At 43.5% G+C, this 18,685-nt stretch overlaps 1 protein-coding gene across 3 annotated transcripts in view; it reads left to right on the top strand.

Annotated features, from left to right (window-relative positions):
* The window catches only part of MAP3K4 (mitogen-activated protein kinase kinase kinase 4), a 109,901-nt gene extending 91,286 nt beyond the window's left edge, over positions 1–18,615 (top strand). For 2 of the 3 annotated variants that reach the window (XM_057527996.1, XM_057527995.1), the window contains exons 17-27: positions 336–479; positions 3,724–3,824; positions 4,512–4,592; positions 7,420–7,611; positions 9,084–9,154; positions 9,937–10,053; positions 10,942–11,101; positions 12,995–13,117; positions 13,762–13,868; positions 15,544–15,723; positions 17,594–18,615. In XM_057527996.1, coding sequence (XP_057383979.1) covers positions 336–479; positions 3,724–3,824; positions 4,512–4,592; positions 7,420–7,611; positions 9,084–9,154; positions 9,937–10,053; positions 10,942–11,101; positions 12,995–13,117; positions 13,762–13,868; positions 15,544–15,723; positions 17,594–17,614 — 1,297 coding nt within the window. In that variant the 3' untranslated portion in view covers positions 17,615–18,615. The remainder of the gene's footprint in view (positions 1–335; positions 480–3,723; positions 3,825–4,511; positions 4,593–7,419; positions 7,612–9,083; positions 9,155–9,936; positions 10,054–10,941; positions 11,102–12,994; positions 13,118–13,761; positions 13,869–15,543; positions 15,724–17,593) is intronic. The other variant, XM_057527998.1, reaches the window with a different exon arrangement.
* Positions 18,616–18,685: the final 70 nt, after the last annotated feature.

Below are 18,685 nucleotides of genomic sequence, written 5' to 3'. Positions count from 1 at the left end.
AAACTCTAGTACATTCAAAATACTTACTTTGAATGTGGTGGCATTTCTGCATCTTGAAGTAGTGAGCATTTTTTCTCCCCTGTATAATCAGTTTTTAAAAGTTTATTTTTTTACATTACTTGCTAGGAAAGGACCACAGTTATTGTTGAAAATAATTAGTTCGAAATTAGTTATTTTTCTTTTTCGTACCTAGACCAGAATCTCAAAGAACAGTTTGCATTTTATATTTGAAAATTATTTTTGGCTTCCTCACCCGACTTTATTTTTAATGGAAACCACGTGAGAGCCCACCCCCCGTCTCACCTGTGTTCCTGAAGCTCTTCTTCTCCTCCCAGCACCCGGAGCGTGCCTGCAGACACGCGAAGCCTCAGCAGCCCCGCCGCTGCCACTGTCACTGCCACCGCCGCCAGCGGTCGCCCCGGCCCCTCCGGCAGCGACTCTGCGCCGCCCAAACCCATCAGCAGTGCCCATGAGACCAGGTAGCCCCCCGACCAGCGTCACGTCTCCTCCCCCCAGCCCTGGTGCGCGGCCGCCGCGACCTCAGCTTTGGGGATGTGTCCCGGGACACGTGGGAAGTGTCCCGCTTCCCCGCGGTGTGTGACGCTCAGGGGCCCTCCGTGGGGGGTCGTGGTCCCAAGGCTCCAGCACAAGTCGGTAATCTGCCTGATGTTTACATTCCTTTGGCACAAATGTTAACCAAAACGACCGGAGTCTCTGCTCATAATAACTATGAAAAGAGTGTCAGAGGAAAGAACCCGGTCCACTGATAGGAGAGTTTTGGCAAATAGTGCCTTTCCTGAGGAGTTTCTGAGGAGTCACTCAAAGATGACTTCTAGGTAATACCATTAGGTGGTGATTTGTTTTTCTAAGAGGATTACTTTTCTCACTCGGTTTCCTAATTTATACAGTTGTTGATTAGAAGTAGTTTATAGTAGTGGAAAAATGAGTTCATGTGGTTTGTATCTCATATGGAGACTAGATCATTACTGGAGAGAGCTGTCAGATGTTTGGCAGGCTCCAGAAAAATTTAAGTCTCTTGCATGAAGTCTTCTGTACAAGTACTGAGGCTGTGGCAGTTTTTCCCATTCTAGCTGGGTTTTCTTTGAGGGGGGGGAGTGGGCAGGGAGGGTAGAGGATTTCATCAAGGTCTCGTATGCTTAATGGAGAAAGGACATTTGGTGGCTCTTAATTCCCCCCTTGTGCCTGGTAGAATGGACACCGTCACTATTCTCATCTTCCCATAAGGATGATGATAGAGTCGAACAAAATTGACCAAAAAAGATGAAATTTTGAAAGAACTCAGTGCTCTGTATCCTGCTCCTAAGAAAAAATATTAATATGTTGGCAGAAACATGACACATGCTTTTAGAATTTAAAGTAGACTAAAATATTTTTAGACTTAGTTTATAACAGTCTAAAATTTCTACAGATATTTCCATTTTGCTCATTTACTAAAATAATTAATATTCCTAATTTTTAGCGACAGCTGTCTATAACCTAAAAAAAAATGCCGAAGTACTTTATAGCTTAAGCAGTCAATTAAAAAAATTAACAATTAACATTGAACAAATTCCCATTTACCCTCTTTTTCTCATGTTTAGAACATTTCATGGCAGACATTTCCACACGCGCTTCATGTCCCTGCGGGGGGTTGAAACTGTCTTTTTTATTAACGCAGTAAGGGAAGCAATGTGCCCTAAAACGCAGTCATAGTTGAGGGGAACACTCGGCCAGAACTGTGGTTCACACGCAATTTCTCCAGAACTGGAGGTTTCGTGAGCTCTGGTTGAGGCTTTTATAAGTTGGCGGTGTGTGCGTTGAATGTACTTGAGTATAGAAGTTAAAATACATGCAGTCGGCCTCTCCCCAGGTTTTGTCCCCCAGGCTTTGCATTAAGTAGTTTCTCAGCATGTTTTGAGCAGTGTTTCAGAAGTGTTCTTCGTTTATGCTTTAGGACGATCCTTGAGATTTAGAAATTTTACTTCCATTGTAACATGCCATCTTGAAGGCCTTCGTTCACAGAGGAATAAAGTGATCTGTCCTTCGTGGTGGTGTGTGTGGCCGTAGGTACAGAACAGCAGAGCCGTGAGGGCGTGCAGAGCCGCGGGTCGTCAGCCTCCCGGCCGCCTGCAGCCTTAACCCCATGGCCCAGCCTCCTGCGCCTGTGCAGGGACCACACGTGCCCCTCAGCCGGGGTCTCCGAGCAGCCCTGGGCCGTGAACAGGCTGTGAGGAGGCAGGCTGGTACCTGTGCTTTCTGACGTCAGCAGGCATGTGTGCAGCCCTTGCCTGTCTTAGAGGTACGTCAGCCACGGTGAAATTTTACTTTGCCCCACAGCTTCTGATAAATATTTTGATTCGATACAGTTTGACTTAGGAAATAGTCTGGGCTTCAGTTATTTTACTGTTGTTTAGAAAACATTTTTGCAGTTTCGCTGCTGCCTCTTACTGGTCTGCAAGAGCTGATTGTTCATTTTTCAGGAACCCTGCAAGCCAGTTGTTAACACCACGGAAATTGTTGAAGTCTATACCCTGCCGCTCCCCCTGCAACTGGTTGTTAAACGTTCCACCCGTGCATCACTTCATCTAAGTGTGTTTTCTTGCCTGTTACACTGGCAAAAATGTGAGGATGTCGAATTGGCTAATCTTCTCTCTGGGAAATCAGGAAACTAGAAATGTCGAGTGGCTTCTCCGTGGTCCCAGGCTTTGGCACAGCTTAGGAGTGGGGTGTGTTTCTTCACTTCAGCATCAGTGATTTTTCCAGGAAACAGTGCCAAGACTCTTTGATGAACTAATGGCAGTGGAAGGTGTCCCCGTCACTTCAGACTTAACAAGTACTATACCAGATATGAGAGTTTAGGGAAATAGAGGAGCAGTGCATACTTCATAATTTGTGAATGTCTGTCCAGTAGACCATGTTACTTTAAACCTACTCAGTCTATAATAAAAAAGAGCATAAATGCTACCATACTTCATTATATCATTCATTTAAAAAAATATGCACTAAACTTGTTAATAAACTAACACTGTATTTATTTTGGATGATTTGAATTATAATTTTAACACTTTCCCTTATTTAATTCTGGGCTTTATTTAATCTTTATGGATTCATTCTGGATGGCTGAACACTTTATTCTGGAAAAGCAGCAAATTAACTTTGCCCTTTATACGTTAAGCTTCCTGCTCTTCTGCACTTTTGCTTGGCTACTGCTTGAGAAATTGCTAGGTATTCCCTTACATTTGCTCATTAAGAGATTTGAGCTCTTTGTATCATGTAATGATTTTAGCACTTCAAATAGAATTAAGTACATAAATATAATGTGATGATTTTAAATATTAGCCAGATTTGGCTCATACTTTTTATCCATCCTGGTCTTAAAGTATGGAGCTTTCAGCACATGTCAATAACACTTTAGTAAATACTGTTTTATTTTTTTTGTCGTTGCTGTTTTTAAAATAAAACGATACATGATGCAGTCAGGTTCTCATGTGTTCTCCTTCCAAACTCCAGGGACAGGTGTCTCCGTAGGAGCACTGCTACTTTGGGAGAATAATTCTTTGTTTGGGACTGTCCTTTGTATTGTCCTTTACCCACTAGATGCCAGGTGTTCTTGGGGGGGAAAGTTACCCCCAGTTGAGAATCCCTGCTCTGGAAGAATCTCACAGATCTTTCATTTTGAGTTCCATTGAATTGATAGCTTAATTTTCAAAAATATTAAAACAGGGGTTCCAGCGTCCCTGAGAATGATCGATTGGCTTCCATAGCGGCCGAATTGCAGTTTAGGTCCCTGAGTCGTCACTCGAGCCCCACCGAGGAGCGAGATGGTGAGTGTGTAAGGTGTCACCTGCATCTCCAGTCAGCCTAACCATTTGTCTCAGTCCACCAGTTTCTGCTGTTAAGGCCTTTTAAAAGAAATGACGAAAAGGAGTGACAGAGCCTTGTGAGAAGGATTAGTGCTGAACACGTCGGCTTTTTAATAGATGCCTTTTTAGCTATATTTGCATCTTTTCTTTTTGTTGCTAAATAATTTTAAAAAGTTATTATTCCTGATATTTTAATTGTTGAGCACGCTTATTCACTTTAAAAATATAAAGTGGCACTGTGCTTGTTGATGATATGCTGAAGTTTTATTATAATGCAGAACTAGGAGTCTTTGCTCAGAAACCACACGGTTGCTCCTGCTGTAGCTCTGCTGGGCTCCTGGGCAGGGCCTCGGGAGGGGGGCCCCCAAAGAATCCAGTTTCTGCTCAGTATTCTAAGGTCTGTTACTTGTGGAAAGTTTTTGTGGTTAAAGTCCTGTAACTCCATTAACAACTTTTTAGCTTGGTGCAATTTGCTATAAATGATTGTAGAGACAGCTTTTCACACTCACCTCAAACAGAAATTAACCACCAGGAATGACAGGTTGATGGTAACTAATCATCGCTACTCACCATTTCAGTCTTGCTCTGAATTAAATAAGCTTATTTGTTTTGTAAGTCTTAATTTGTATGAAAAAATACTTTCTGCAGAACCAGCATATCCAAAAGGTGATTCAAGTGGGTCCACTCGAAGAAGTTGGGAACTTCGGACACTTATCAGTCAGACTAAGGGTAAGAGAAAGAATGTTGAACTTAACACGTTTAAGCATAAGGTGAGCAGTTTCCGCTAAAATATGCTTTAGCTTCTGAATTATTAGACCTTCTACGTTAATGTTTTGTGATCTTTTTTATACCTCTGACATCACTTTCTGTCTGTGCTGTGTTTGTGTGCATTTCCTATTTCTTATAAACTCCCTTGGAGCAGGACCATGTCTTACTCAGTTTTGTATTCTTTAAGCAGTGTGATGGTTCATTTTATATGTCACCTGGGTGGGCCCTTAGCATAATTCTTTATACATGGTAGGAATATAATAAATATTTGCGGAATGAATAGCCATGTATGTCTTATGCTAAGAAGCTGAGAGAAAGCATTCATCTTATAAAGCAGTCAATCAGTATGAACCAGAAGTCATCAATATAAACCCAAAGAATAAACAGCAGAAAAATCTGTGGTCTAGCACAAAATGCTTTCACGTATTCTTCGTCACAACAGTCTTGAGTCATGGGCAGAATAGAACCTGTTTTCTTTCTGTAAATGATAAAAGTTTCTGAGGGGCTAGATAATTTGGCCGAGGTCGTCGTAAATGAGAGCTGCGACCAGACTGCACTCCTTCTGCCTCCCGGCCATGCTCTTCCCACCACAGCTCCCCTTCGAAAAGTGTGAGACTGGGCAGCAGAAGAGCCATCACCGGGCCTGGAGCAGTCAGGAGGGATTCCAGGGAGGGGTGAGGCTTGGGCTGGCCCCTGAAGGAAAGAGGTCTGCCTCAGGCCAAGAGGAAAAGTACCCAAGGAGAAACCCATCTGGAGGCCCAGTGACTGAAGAATAGACCAGCCGGCCTGGCCTGGCCCGACCCGGCCTGGATAGCGTAGATGTAAATGGAGGTGGAACTGAAAGGGTAGGGGAGACCCGATCACGGCCACTCTTCAGCGATGGGCTAGGTGATTAAGGCCTTACCCAGAGATGGTGGGCAGCCCCTGAAGCCTCTTGAGCTGGAAAACCTCTTATGTTCAGGGAGTGCGAGGGTGGGGGTAAGGAGGGCACTGAGGAAGCTTGACCTGCCGGCCTGAATTGGGGAGGAAAATAGGGAGAAGGGCTAGAATGCCATTGTAGTTATATGGTGTAAAACAAGGTACTGGACTAAGGTGGGATTTTAAAAAAGCCATGGAAGCAAAAACAAGTGTGATGCCACATTTGACAGGCCTGGGCAGGTTAGGTGTGGTAGAGGGTTTGGAGTTCGGCGGAGATTTCCTCAGCTTGAGCCTGGTGACAGGGAAGAGGGTCTCTCCAGGGGCTCTCACATAACCAGTAGTTCCCACGGATACCAGGTCTTTGTGATAATTTTCAAAACAAATACTTTGTTGTCAAGTAAACTTGGGAACTCTTGGGAGAGTTACAGTTGACACTGACGTATTAAAGACTGGGAAATCTTGAGAAATGTTTCCTGTTAAAAAAAAAAAGTAGGCCTTTCCCAGAAATATTTGACAGTGGAGTCCATGACCTCACAGCTATGAAATCTTACTCAATGCTGAGTAGACTCAATGTGTCATGTATTGAGGTAAGGGAACAAGGATCCATGTTTTTAAGAAACGATTGTAGTCAGACGCTGTAATGGGACCATTATAAATCTCTGGGGATTTCTCTTCTCAAAGTAACCTTTCAATCATCCCAGTCCTCAGTGATCTCTTAGACAGAACATTCAGGCTCTTAGATGGCTAGTGAGGGTACAGTATGAGAAATACGGTAGTAGAGATGTACATAAAGAAAGCAGTGCTTTTCACGTTATGGGTTTTGACCCTCTAGTGGGTGTAAAATCAGCACTAAAAAAAAACTGGACGGAGTCCTAGTCACATGTAGAAAGAGTAATAGTGTTTCATGAAACTGTAGTTTTAGATATCTATATGTGTAAAAGATATTTCTTATTGTAAATCATGATAAAATATGTTGGAGAAATAGAGATGGCTTGATGGGAAAATAAGGAATAATAATAACAATAGCTAAAATTTACTAAGTATTTTAATGTTCCGGGCACTGGGCTAAATGCTTTATGTGTGTGATTTCATTAAATTCTCACAGTATCTCTGAATGAGGTATTATTACCTTCATTTCACGGATTAGGAATTTGATGTATAAAGAAGTTAACTAACTTGCTGATTGTCAAACACCTAGAAAATGGTGAAGCCAGGGTTTTATTCCAGGCATTCTGATTCCAGAGCCCTTACTCTAGAGAAAGGAAAACTTAATTTCCTTCCCAACAGAGACGCTTCCAGGAAGAGGTGTAGTACTTCTGCAGAGCTCTGACAGCAAGAAGACAGGAGAGTGTGAGCAAGGGGATGGGGTGAGAAGCGGTTTGGGGTGACCCACAGAGGCTTTTCAGCTGGGCTGGTCCAGAGCCTGTTGTAGGAGAAGTGAACCGGGAAGGAGCCTGCATGCACAATGGCCTCGGACTTCTGGTAAACAGGTCATGATGAACCGTGAAATAAATTATGCAGGAAAAGAACACAATCAGATTTTATGTTTTAGTAAGAGAATCCTGGTCACTGAGAGCGGATTGGAGAGAGGAGACAGGCGGGTTGTTCCTGCAGAGTCTAACCAACGCTCTTGCTACAGGAAATCATTGATTCTGTCTGAGTAGCTTCTGCTTTATGTGCATATTTCTGTAGTGGGTGATATACTCTGAAGTTGCTAGGTTTTGATGGACTTTAATTCACCTGCTGTGTATCTGAATAGATAATGCTGTGCTGGAGTGCTAATGTCTGTTGCTCTGTTTTTATTATTATTTGCTGGAAATTGACTTGATTATAGTGGTTGGGACGACTGAGTTTGCACTTCTCCCTGCAGATACCGCTTCTAGGCAAGGACCCATAGAAGCTATTCAGAAGTCAGTCCGACTGTTTGAAGAAAAGAGGTATCGAGAAATGAGGAGAAAGAATATCATTGGTCAAGTTTGTGACACCCCTAAGTCTTATGACAATGTTATGCACGTTGGCTTGAGGAAGGTGACCTTTAAGTGGCAAAGAGGAAACAAAATTGGTAAGGAAACTAAAGAACACGACACAAAGATTGTCTCTGTTAGAAATAGCAATAGTTACACTTCTTTAGATTAAATCTTACATGGTTGGTACTTTTCTCTTAGGGAGGTGGCAAATATACATTGTATCTTTTGCAGAGGGGTTTGGTTTTTGTTTCATTTGTAAAGTGTTTTCTAAGAACAATACAAAAGAGACTTTAGAAAGAGAGTTTTCAGTGGTTCATTAAATGGAATCGTTTTGCCTGATAACTCCAGAAGTTGCTAGTGGAGAACTACCTAACTTTTACCCGTTTGTTCTAGTCTGTATTCTTTTTATCTTATTCCCACAAGATCATTATTGAAGCGAGACTGGATACAAATTAAGAGGGGACAGTCTTTTCTAAAACATTAATTATTTTCCAAGTGAAACAGTTTCTTGTAAAATAATTAGCGATAAGATTGTGTGAGAGAAGGAGCTGATTATGTTTCAGATCTTTCCCCCATTTAAATGCATTTATCTGGACTTCCCTGGTGGCGCAGTGGTTAAGAATCCACCTGCCAATGCAGGGGACATGGGTTTGAGCCCAGGTCTGGGAAGATCCCACATGCCGCGGAGCAACTAAGCCCATGCACCACAACTACTGAGCCTGTGTGCCACAACTACTGAAGCCTGCTTGCCTAGAGCCCATGCTCCGCAACAAGAGAAGCCCGCGCACTGCAACGAAGAGTAGCCCCTGCTCACCGCAACTAGAGAAAGTCTGCGTGCAGCCACGGAGACCCAACACAGCCAAAAATAAATTAAAAAAACAAAACAAAACTCTCATTTAAAAATAAATAAATAAATAAATGCATTTATCTGTTGAGCATTTAGGTCTGAAGAAGCAAACAAAGTTGTAATACAGGACTCCGGGAGCCTCAGGACATTGAAGTTTTCGTAGAGCTATCGGAAGAAAACACTGAAAAGAATCAAGTCCTTTATAAATTGTATTAATTCTTGTTATCAGTCTTATTCAGCCATATATCCCCTTAGTTTAATGTCCCAAAAGGTGTGTTAGTAGAATATCCCACTAATATCCCACACGCCTGGACGTACAGCAATGAGGTGCATTGAGACGACAGTCAGGCTTACTCCTGGCCACTAGCCTTGCCCGCCCACCTCACCCAGACCTCCTTGAGGGCCACAGGGGCTCAGAGGTGTGCACTAGGGGGCTTAGTACTCACCTTCATGCCTCTTCTGGGATTTACCGGTCAGTTCTACTCTATCCACAGGCATTTACAGGTAAGACATAGTGAAAAGATCGCCTAAGACTTCAGTTATTACGGTTATTAGGGAACATTCAGAAATAGTTTAGATCTTGCTGTAGTAGACTATAGTAAGCATGGTTATAGATATATGAATACAGATTTGGAATTGGAAGAGATTTTTGTACGTTTGAATGAGTTACAATGGCCTGGCTTTGTTGGCTGAGAGCAGCTCATTTGTTCCCGTTCACAGGGGAAGGGCAGTATGGGAAGGTCTATACCTGTATCAACGTGGACACCGGTGAACTGATGGCTATGAAGGAGGTGGGTGCTCCGGCCCTCTGGGGGCCTTTTTGTCTGAGGCCTCTGTGTGGTAGAGATTTGGAAACAAAACTTGTGTTTGTGAGGTTAGAGCTGGCCTAAGTGCTTCCACAGTGAGTCGTCTAGGCCTGAGGTCTGCTTCTTAGCATTTACACCACTGGGACCAAGAGGGGACTTGGGGTGGGGGGGGATTTGTGATAAGGTTCAGAAATGAACAGCTTTTTATCTGCTGGAGGTAGAAAGCAGGAGCAGGGAGCGCCTGAAGAAGGCCCCGGCGGGAGGCACTGAGGGCCGTGGGGGGTGAGGCTAGAGCCGTGGGACCGTTGGTCCCCGAGTGGCTGTGAGGGGGGCAGCGGGCACATGTGGCCCCCTCCTCAACCCCTGCGGCATCTCTCCATCTTCCCTGTGTGGCACTTACCCGTGCTGCTTTATGACCTCATTCCCGCATGGCTGTAAACTTCGTGAGGGCAGAATCTTATCTCCTCTTTTGATCTTGCCCAGAACCTAAACACCTGTGATTGCTTCCTGAATGTTTCATGTTTTGGTTAATTCAGTCTGTAGTTACGAAAATGATCCCATTAGCTGTCATCTGACCACATATTCTAAAGCAGGCGTGTTTAATTCGACAAGGAGAAGGAAGCCTGGCAGTGAAGTCACAGACACACTGACCTTGGTGCCATGGGGCTGGGCAGTGGACGCGTCAGCATCCGGGCCCTTGCATTCAAAGTCGGCGTCTTTCTAGCTTGTGACGTTGCCAACAGTAATCAGCAGTTTTCCTTTTCCAGATTCGATTTCAACCTAACGACCACAAAACTATCAAGGAAACGGCAGACGAACTGAAAATCTTCGAAGGCATCAAGCACCCCAATCTGGTTCGGTATTTTGGTGTGGAGCTGCATAGGGTAAGCCAGCTTTGATCACACTGTTTGGTGTGAGCGGTCAGTGAGGGCACAGATGGAGTCCTGTCCTACATCACAGGTCTTCTCATTTCAGAGCACAGTAACTTTGCCTAATTATCAGGAAATCTCCATGAGTTACATCATTTCTGCCTTCTCTCTGAAACTAGAGGAGTTCTTCCTAAAATGTAAGTTGTAGACTGTAGTCATTTAACCCGACATTATAAAGCACTGAAACCCATCCTGCCAACCAGAAGATTTCTCTAATGCCCCTTACACAGCTGTGTGTCGCTTTTTTTTCCCTCCATTTTTTGCTGAACCACTGTTGAGTACATTGTTCGGTAACATTTTTTCTTTTATATGTATTTAAGGAACCATTGTGAAATGAGAGAAAATTAAGACCTCAGATTATTTTCCCCCTTGTGTTTAGAGATAAACACTTTGAGGGAAAGAGGACCACTTGGAGCATCTTGGTGGAATATGAGCTTCTGGGGAATTTGGATATTGGTGATTTTTTACGTTTTTCACAGATAAATTCGTATCTGAAAAGGATGTGTTTCAGTACTTAATAATATATTTATAGGGACAGCCCTGTTGGTCCCTGTCTGAGATTATATAGCGGACTGAATTTCAGAGGATTATAGACGTTTATCACCTGTGAGTTGGAGATGTTCTTATCCCAACTAGCTGTATAATTCCAGACAGAGGAGGCAGGCAGAGACACGGCTGTAGGGGAGTTAGAAATGACCGTTTTGAGACGAATTCAGTATTCAGGATGGCAAGTGTAGCATACCATTAGAAAGAAGAGTCCTCTGGGGTGTGGCCAGTGAAGCGTTCCAGGTTCTTCACTTAGTGTCCACGTAAACACAAGGCTGCATTTGATTCCTCCCGCAGGAAGAAATGTACATCTTCATGGAGTACTGTGACGAGGGTACCTTAGAGGAAGTGTCGAGGCTGGGACTTCAGGAGCACGTCATCAGGCTGTATTCTAAGCAGATCACCGTTGCAATCAATGTCCTCCACGAGCATGGCATAGTTCACCGTGACGTTAAAGGTAATGCCCACACTCAGCTCCCCGCCGGAGCCAGCTGTGCCCAGCACACGGTAGCTGCCCCCACGTCGCTTCTTCCGGCGCCCACACATCACTTCTCTACAAAGAAATACCTTTACTTGCAGTAGTCTTCTGTAAAGAACCCAGCATTAAGAAACTGTGCAGGACACGTGTCTCTGTCTAGGAGTGTATAAGTCCGCTGTTCTGTTCAGCACTGCTTTTAGCCAAATCTATTACCCCCAAAATGAAACTTGCTATTGTAGAGGCTGATTTCGCCTGCCCTGTGTATTTACTAGACATTCGTGATCAGAGCATCCTTTCTTTTCCTTGTGTCAAGAACCTTGTGTAGTTATATATGAACGTCGTGAATATGTAAAGTGACGGTGAATCAGGAATGCCGGTGTAAGTTATGATGTGCAGCTGAGCTTGGGGAGGGTTTATTTACACCACCCTCCTCCAGTGTAGAGTTCTGCTAAAGATCGATTTGGTCATGCTGACTGACTAAAAGTGCTGTTCCCTTCTCATGTGTGGTGAGTGGCCATGCTTCTGACCCAGAACTGTCCCTCTTGCGTTTACCTTAACCACACCGTGCCCCTGACCTCTGTATTTGGGAGTCTCGGGGATAATTAGAGTGACAAATTAGCTTTGTCTCTAATGGCCCTAGACTGAAGGATTCCATTCTGTCCCATAGTCTGAGGCCAGCCTAAACAGGTTGACTCTAGAATGGCCGGACTTCAGACCAGGCATTCGCCTCAGAGGGGGCTGGGTTACCCGTCATCTGCTTTGCTGGGTGGAAGAATTGTCCGCACTCTCTGAGGCGGCTCCTCCTGAATCGCCAGCGTACCCCAGTCTTGCTGCCCGCCCGCCCGTCCACCGCATTGCTTTGCTGTCTGGGATCATTCTGGGCATTTGCTTAAATGGCTCTGGGTCACGCCATGGCATTGCCTGTTTCCGGTTGTTCTGACACAAATTCCACACTCATGAAATGGTACCTTCATGTCGTTGGCCACGGCCGTAAAGAGAATCCCCGAGAGTCCTTGAGTCAAGTCCGTCCGTGTGCATCCTTGGGATATTCTTTGTAGCTCATCGTGTCTGAGAGTGTGGGCCTGTGAGCTAGCTGCAGAATCATGCCGTTAGCGCCCGTGTGCTCCCGGGGGGACCACCTGCCTTGGGAGCACTCGGGCTGCGAGGACCAACAGATTGCAGCTCATCGTGTGGCTGGTTGTCTAGCGTGAGGGGCTCTGGGTCACTTTTGGAAGGAGGTGCCGTCGACACGTAGCGCTGAGCTGTGTGGCCCGGTTGGAGTGGCCGCGTCTGGTAGCCTCTGGAGGAGGCAGAGCCGCCCTGGGAGATGAGCGGTAACCCCGGGTTCCAACTGGAGTACAGGCCGGGCCTGTGTACTGCTTGCGGAGATGAGAGACAGTCACAGAACATTCTTTTCAGGCAGTCTGAAATCAGTCTAATGGTGGCCTCGGATACAGCTCTGCAGACCAGCAGCCTGTGTGCCAGGTCTTGTCTACACGTTGCTTTCTGTTGCAGGCGCTGCTGATCATATACAGACTCTTAATTTTCAGGGACTGCCGCCACAAGCATTTGTGTTTTATGTGTACTTTCTCTTTAAGTATCTCCCTGGGTTTTTAATGTTAGAATTTATGCGTGTATTTCAGTTCAGAATTTATTGGTCAGAGCTGTCTGCACTAATACTAAAATTTCTTTGCTGTGTATTAACATTTGTGAATAAGGCTTAAAATCTTTCTATGATTACACTTTGCAAGTGAAGTTTCATAAGTCTTTATAACTTTTGTAAATCAAGTTCCTGATAGTTTAGGTTACCATGTAAACTTTAAAATGCCTGCGTTGTGTTTTAGAGGCTCACAACTGCTTCTTTCTTGTTAGGTGCCAACATCTTCCTTACCTCATCTGGACTAATCAAGCTGGGAGATTTTGGATGCTCAGTAAAGCTTAAAAACAATGCTCAGACCATGCCTGGTGAAGTGAATAGCACGCTGGGGACAGCAGGTGGGTCCGGCTAGATTTGTCTTTGCGTTGGGGCTCACTCTGGTGTGCTGGGACCCCGGCTTTCCCTTTTCTTCCTGGTCAGCGGACGTGGAGAGCAGGTGAGGGCTTCTAACCAGGCGGGGAAGGGGCCACCCCCGAAAGCGCTTGTCAGATTGGGAAATCACATTTCTCCCTTAGACTTAAAGGAGGGAAGAAGGCCTCTTTTCTTCCCAGAAAAACCTTGTCATTCACGTTGGGTTTATTAAAACTATTCTAGTCAAAACAACATGTGATTAAATGGTGATTATTTGTTTTGATTGTTTAGAAACACGGCATAAAATTTTACATCCTCCTTTGCAGGTTAAATTTCATATTCTCATTGCAAATACAATTTATCTGAGTATTTGCACATTCAAAATTGTCTTTCAGAAGATAATTTGGCTCCTAAAATGTCCATCCGAGAAATTGATTTGAAATGTTTATTTTCAAGTTTTGATGTTTTTTAGTATGTAATTCAGAGAAAGTTCCCCCCCTCCAACCCCCGAACAAATTAGTTGTTTCTTCTATGTGGAATATTAGGCGATATTAGTGTATTGCTTGGCTCTAGTACTACATGGTGCTGTATGTATAACCCATTCTTATCACCATATCTGTGACTTTTAAAGCATACATGGCTCCAGAAGTCATCACTCGTGCAAAAGGAGAAGGCCACGGGCGTGCAGCCGACGTCTGGAGTCTAGGGTGTGTTGTCATAGAGATGGTGACTGGCAAGGTGAGCAGAGCCTGCACCGGGGCAGGGGGACTTGAGGAGGGCACTTTACGTGAACAGAGCAGTAATTGTGGTTTTACTCTCATTATGAATACTGTGGACACATTTCCTGCAAAATAGAGAACATGACCTGTCAAAAGATAAGTAAGTTAAGACAAGTGACAAACTGGGAACCAAATATTTATAAGATACCTGACTTAGAGAATTCCCCAGAGGAACAAAAAAAGCATAAAGCTCAAATTAAAACACAGAGAAGTGAGCAGCTGTGAAGAGAAACATGAAGTTGAAAACTTACGTCTGCACAAAGACTGGCACAAGAATGCCCATATCAGCTTTATTCATAATTGCCAAAACTTGGAAGCAACCAAGATATCTTTCAAATGGATAAACTGTGGTAATCTACATGATGGAATATTGTACAGCAACAAAAAGAGATTGGGCCATGAAACGACATGGAGAAACCTTAAAAGCATATTGCTAAGTGAAAGAAACCAATCTGGGGAATTCCCTGGTGGTCCAGTGGTTAGGACTTGGCACTTTCACTGCTGAGGGCGCAGGTTCGATACCTGGTCGGGGAACTAAGATCCTGCAAGACTTGAGGCATGGGCAAAAAAAGAAACAAGCCAATCTGAAAACACCACGTACTGTATGATTCCAACTATATGACATTCCAGAAGAGGCGAAACAATAAAGGCAGTAAAAGATCAGTGGTTGACAGGGGCTCTGGGAGAGGGAGGGAAGGACAAATAGGTAGAGCACAAGCATTTGCAAACTGCTGTGTATGACATAGTATCTGAAAATTGATCTTCTGATGAAGATACCACTAATGAACAATTATACAAATATATAGAGGCACAGTGTGTATGTGGGTGTAGCCATTACTTATAAAGCAAAAAAGTTAGAAACCTCTTAAGTGTTACTAGTAGGAAATTATTATACAGCTATACCTCGCAGCTGCTGAAAATAAGTGCTTAGTAACTATTAGCTAATATTATTTCTATTAGCATTAACATAGAAAGATGCCCATGATATCTGTTATTTCAGTCAAGCCATGCATCAGAGAAAGAACAAGTTCTCACACTGAAGAACATATGTCTCAACAACTAAACGATGGTACACAAATTAGAATGCCATACAAACTCAGTTCTTTCCGCCATGAATCTCATTTCCCTGTAATCATAATAAAATAATCTAAGCTTTGCAAATTATTAATAATTTGATGCCGATTATTCAACAAGGTAGCATATTAAACATCCCTGTATGATAACTGTTGAATTTTGTTTGATTGACATTTTTATATTATTTTATATGTTACATTTTTTATTTACATGATGATGGCATCTAGATAATGCTGGACTAATTGGACACCTAAATGGGGTAGGCAGACTATGCTCACCACCTGGTTTTGTAAATAAAGTTTTATTGGCACATGGTCACACCCATTCATTTATTATATTATAGCCTAAGGCTGCTTTCACGCTACAGTGGGAGAATTGAATAGGTGTGACAGAGACCATATGGCCTGCAAGCCTAAAATAGTTACTGTTTGGCCCTTTAAGTAAAAGTTTGCCAGCCTCAATATGTATCAACATTGAGATGCCTAAAAAGAGATTGGGCAGTTGCATTTCTGTATGGCCGTGTAGTATTGAAACCTGATTTTTTTTTTTTCTGTTTTTAGAGACCTTGGCATGAATATGAACACAACTTTCAGATTATGTACAAAGTGGGAATGGGGCATAAGCCACCAATCCCTGAAAGATTAAGCCCAGAAGGAAAGGAATTCCTTTCTCACTGCCTAGAAAGTGAGCCCAGGATGAGGTGGACGGCCAGCCAGCTCCTCGACCATTCCTTCGTCAAGGTTTGGCAGATTGCTGTATAGTCCTCTCCTTGTTTAAATATTTGAGTTCTGTTCGCATCTGGCACTTAAGGAAATTTGGAAACTTAAATATAAAATATCTATATCTGAAACGGAAAGGAACTAAATGTATTATGCCGGGGAATTTTGTATGTTTTTTCTTTTGGAAAATGTTCGTCGAGGTTCTCCTCCTTGATCCATGTGGATGGTTTGAGGTGTACTTGGGACTGTTAAATGGAATTTTAAATGGGACTGGATGAAAGACACAATTTTCCCTCTTTTAGAGTACGCAGTCTCCTTGAGTACAGGTTAGTAACAACTAATCTCTACTGGGAGAGTAGAGACAGGGGAGTAATGACTAAGCATTATGTTAAGAGCTGTGATAATGGTATATATGCCATGTTGTAGGGTCACTGAAAAGAGGAATTTAATCCAGTCGGGTAATCCCAGCTATTGCTGTTTGTTTTCTTTTTTTTTTTTTTTACTCTTTTTATTTATTTTATTTATTTTTGGCTGTGTTGGTTCTTCGTTGTGGTGAGCAGGGGCTACTCTTTGTTGAGGTGCGCGGGCTTCTCATTGCGGTGGCTTCTCTTGTTGCGGAGCACGGGCTCTAGGCGTGTGGGCTTCAGTAGTTGTGGCGCACAGGCTTAGTTGCCCCTGGACATGTGGGATCTTCTTGGACCAGGGCTCGAACCTGGGTCCCCTGCATTGGCAGGCGGATTCTTCCCTGGTGGCGCAGTGGTTAAGAAAGTCCCTATTACTTTCTTTAGAGTGAGATGCCTGAGCTGTTTGGGAGGGTTTAGCCAGGTCAGGAAACGCAGGGAGGAGTATGGCGGACAGAATGGAAGAGACATGGAAAGGCTCACTGCTAAGAGGGTAAAGCAGCCAAAGAACTGTGTATAGGTACATACTGATGGAGCACAGGATGTGGAAAGTGGCAAAACATAAGGCTGGGAAAGTAAGCAGGGACCACATGAAGGGATTTCAGTTTTATTGTAAGCATGACATGATTAAATTGTGTTTTAGAACAGTCACTCTGGAGGTGAGAGACTAGTTGGGAAGCTGCTGACACAGCTGCTGGGTTGGGAGTGGGAGGTCAGGGGTGAGTTACCAGCCGTATACAGGAGTTAGAATGGCCGTGAGTGAGTAACTGATGGGATGTGAAAGGTGCGTGACGGGGAGGAGTCCAGGACGGCTCCCAGGCTCTGGCTTGTGTCACCAGGTTATTGAGATTCCATTCGCCAAGATAGGTAAAGAGGGCAGCTGGTTGAGGGTTGGGTCGGGAGATGATGGTCTCCTCTTTGGTAGATTGAGTTCGAGGTGTATTTGGAATATCTGCTGGGGGATTTTAGACAGGCATTTGGATATTTTGGACTGGCACTCGAGAGAACTGTGATAGGATACGGATTTGAGAGAGAGAAATATTGCTGGGAGAGCATTTAGAGGAGACATGGAATGAGAGTGGAAACCTGGAGAAAACATTTACAGGGTCCTGCAGAGGAGCTCCTGATACAGGAAAGGAAGATGCAAGAGAGGGGTCACATTATTCCTGGGTGAGTGAAATTAAGTAATCAATAGCTGGATTTGCTGCCTAGATATTAGGGATTTGTAATTAAATAAAAATGTATTTATTCTTTATGAAGTATATAAGCAATTTTTATTGACTTGATATTGTACAAATACGTTCTTAAAAATGCTTTCAATAGTCAATTCGTAGAGCAGTAACTTAGCACTGACATTTCATTGCATTGATTACGCCTTTGCTCTGTGCCAGGCACGGTGCTGGGAGCTTCAGGATGCACTGATTATGACTTACCTATGAACCTTACATGTGGCATGAATAGGGTTCAGCTCTCTCCTGCCTTCCTCACAGGTTTGCACAGATGAAGAATGAAGCTGATCAGTCTGTGGCCTAGTAGTGTGTGTACTCGGAAAATTCTCGTAATCACTACTGTATGTAATATTTACATAAAGACTGTGCTGAGAAGCAGTATAAGCCTTTTTAACCTTCCAAGACTGAAGACTGCACAGGTGACAAGCGTCACTTCTCCTGCTGCTCCTGTTTGTTCGATGTGGCACGGGGCCCTCCTGAGTGATGGTGTCCACGAGGTAAAGAAGCTGCATGTTAAGTGCCATTACTACTGTACACGGACCATCGCCTCCGTCACCTCTGTTTCTCGGGTGACTGAGAACCGTGACATCAGTGTAGTATTTTTGACCTTTCTAGGTTCAAAAGCAGTTGTAGTGTTATCAGGCGTCCTGGGCCTTGTTAATCTCTTGTTTGTCGAGTGCACTGACTGTGAAACCTTACCTTTTGTTGTTGTTGGCAAGCCGCAGGTTTGTTATGCAAAAGGCTGATTAATGAAATTTAAGAAAAAGGTTCTTTTTTCAATAAATGGTTTATTTTAGGAAAGCTCAGTTATATTGTCTTTTAATGGTTATCAGCTTCAGAGCCAACACATTATCTGATACAGAGGTCTGTCCTTGTCACTCATGTGTTCCTCAACAGAAGGGGTACAATCAAGTGTGCTGAAGGTGGGCGCTGGGTTAGGAGTTCCTTCAGGGTCTAGAATCTCCTTGCTGCAAAGGGAAAGAGATAAATGAAACAACACTAAGGATGTAAGAGGCCCTTTTAAATCTTTGTATATTAACTGCAAGTTTATAACAGATAAAAGTTGAAGCCTTGTTATCACATGTTGGGGGCTCAGTTTATTTTCATATCAAGATGTATAGGAACTGGGTCAATGTAAATACTGCTGAATAATCTCTTGACAAGAAAGCATCTTTTTCAGAATGTAAATATTTCAGCAGTTAGTTTTCTAAAATAGCCCAAATTATATGTCATTGATGGTGTTCTTTTATTTCTTTCTGCTATTAAATTTTTTTAAAGATTGACCTTAAAGCTTCCTGAAATCTTTTTAGAAGATATCTGACTCATTCCTTACACGTAGCAGCTGACTCTGGA

Source organism: Balaenoptera acutorostrata, chromosome 14 (genome assembly GCF_949987535.1).
Source record: "Balaenoptera acutorostrata chromosome 14, mBalAcu1.1, whole genome shotgun sequence".
NCBI classification, from domain to species: Eukaryota; Metazoa; Chordata; class Mammalia; order Artiodactyla; family Balaenopteridae; genus Balaenoptera; species Balaenoptera acutorostrata.
Note: the sequence above shows the minus strand (reverse complement) of the source record. Positions and strands in the feature narration are given on the sequence as shown.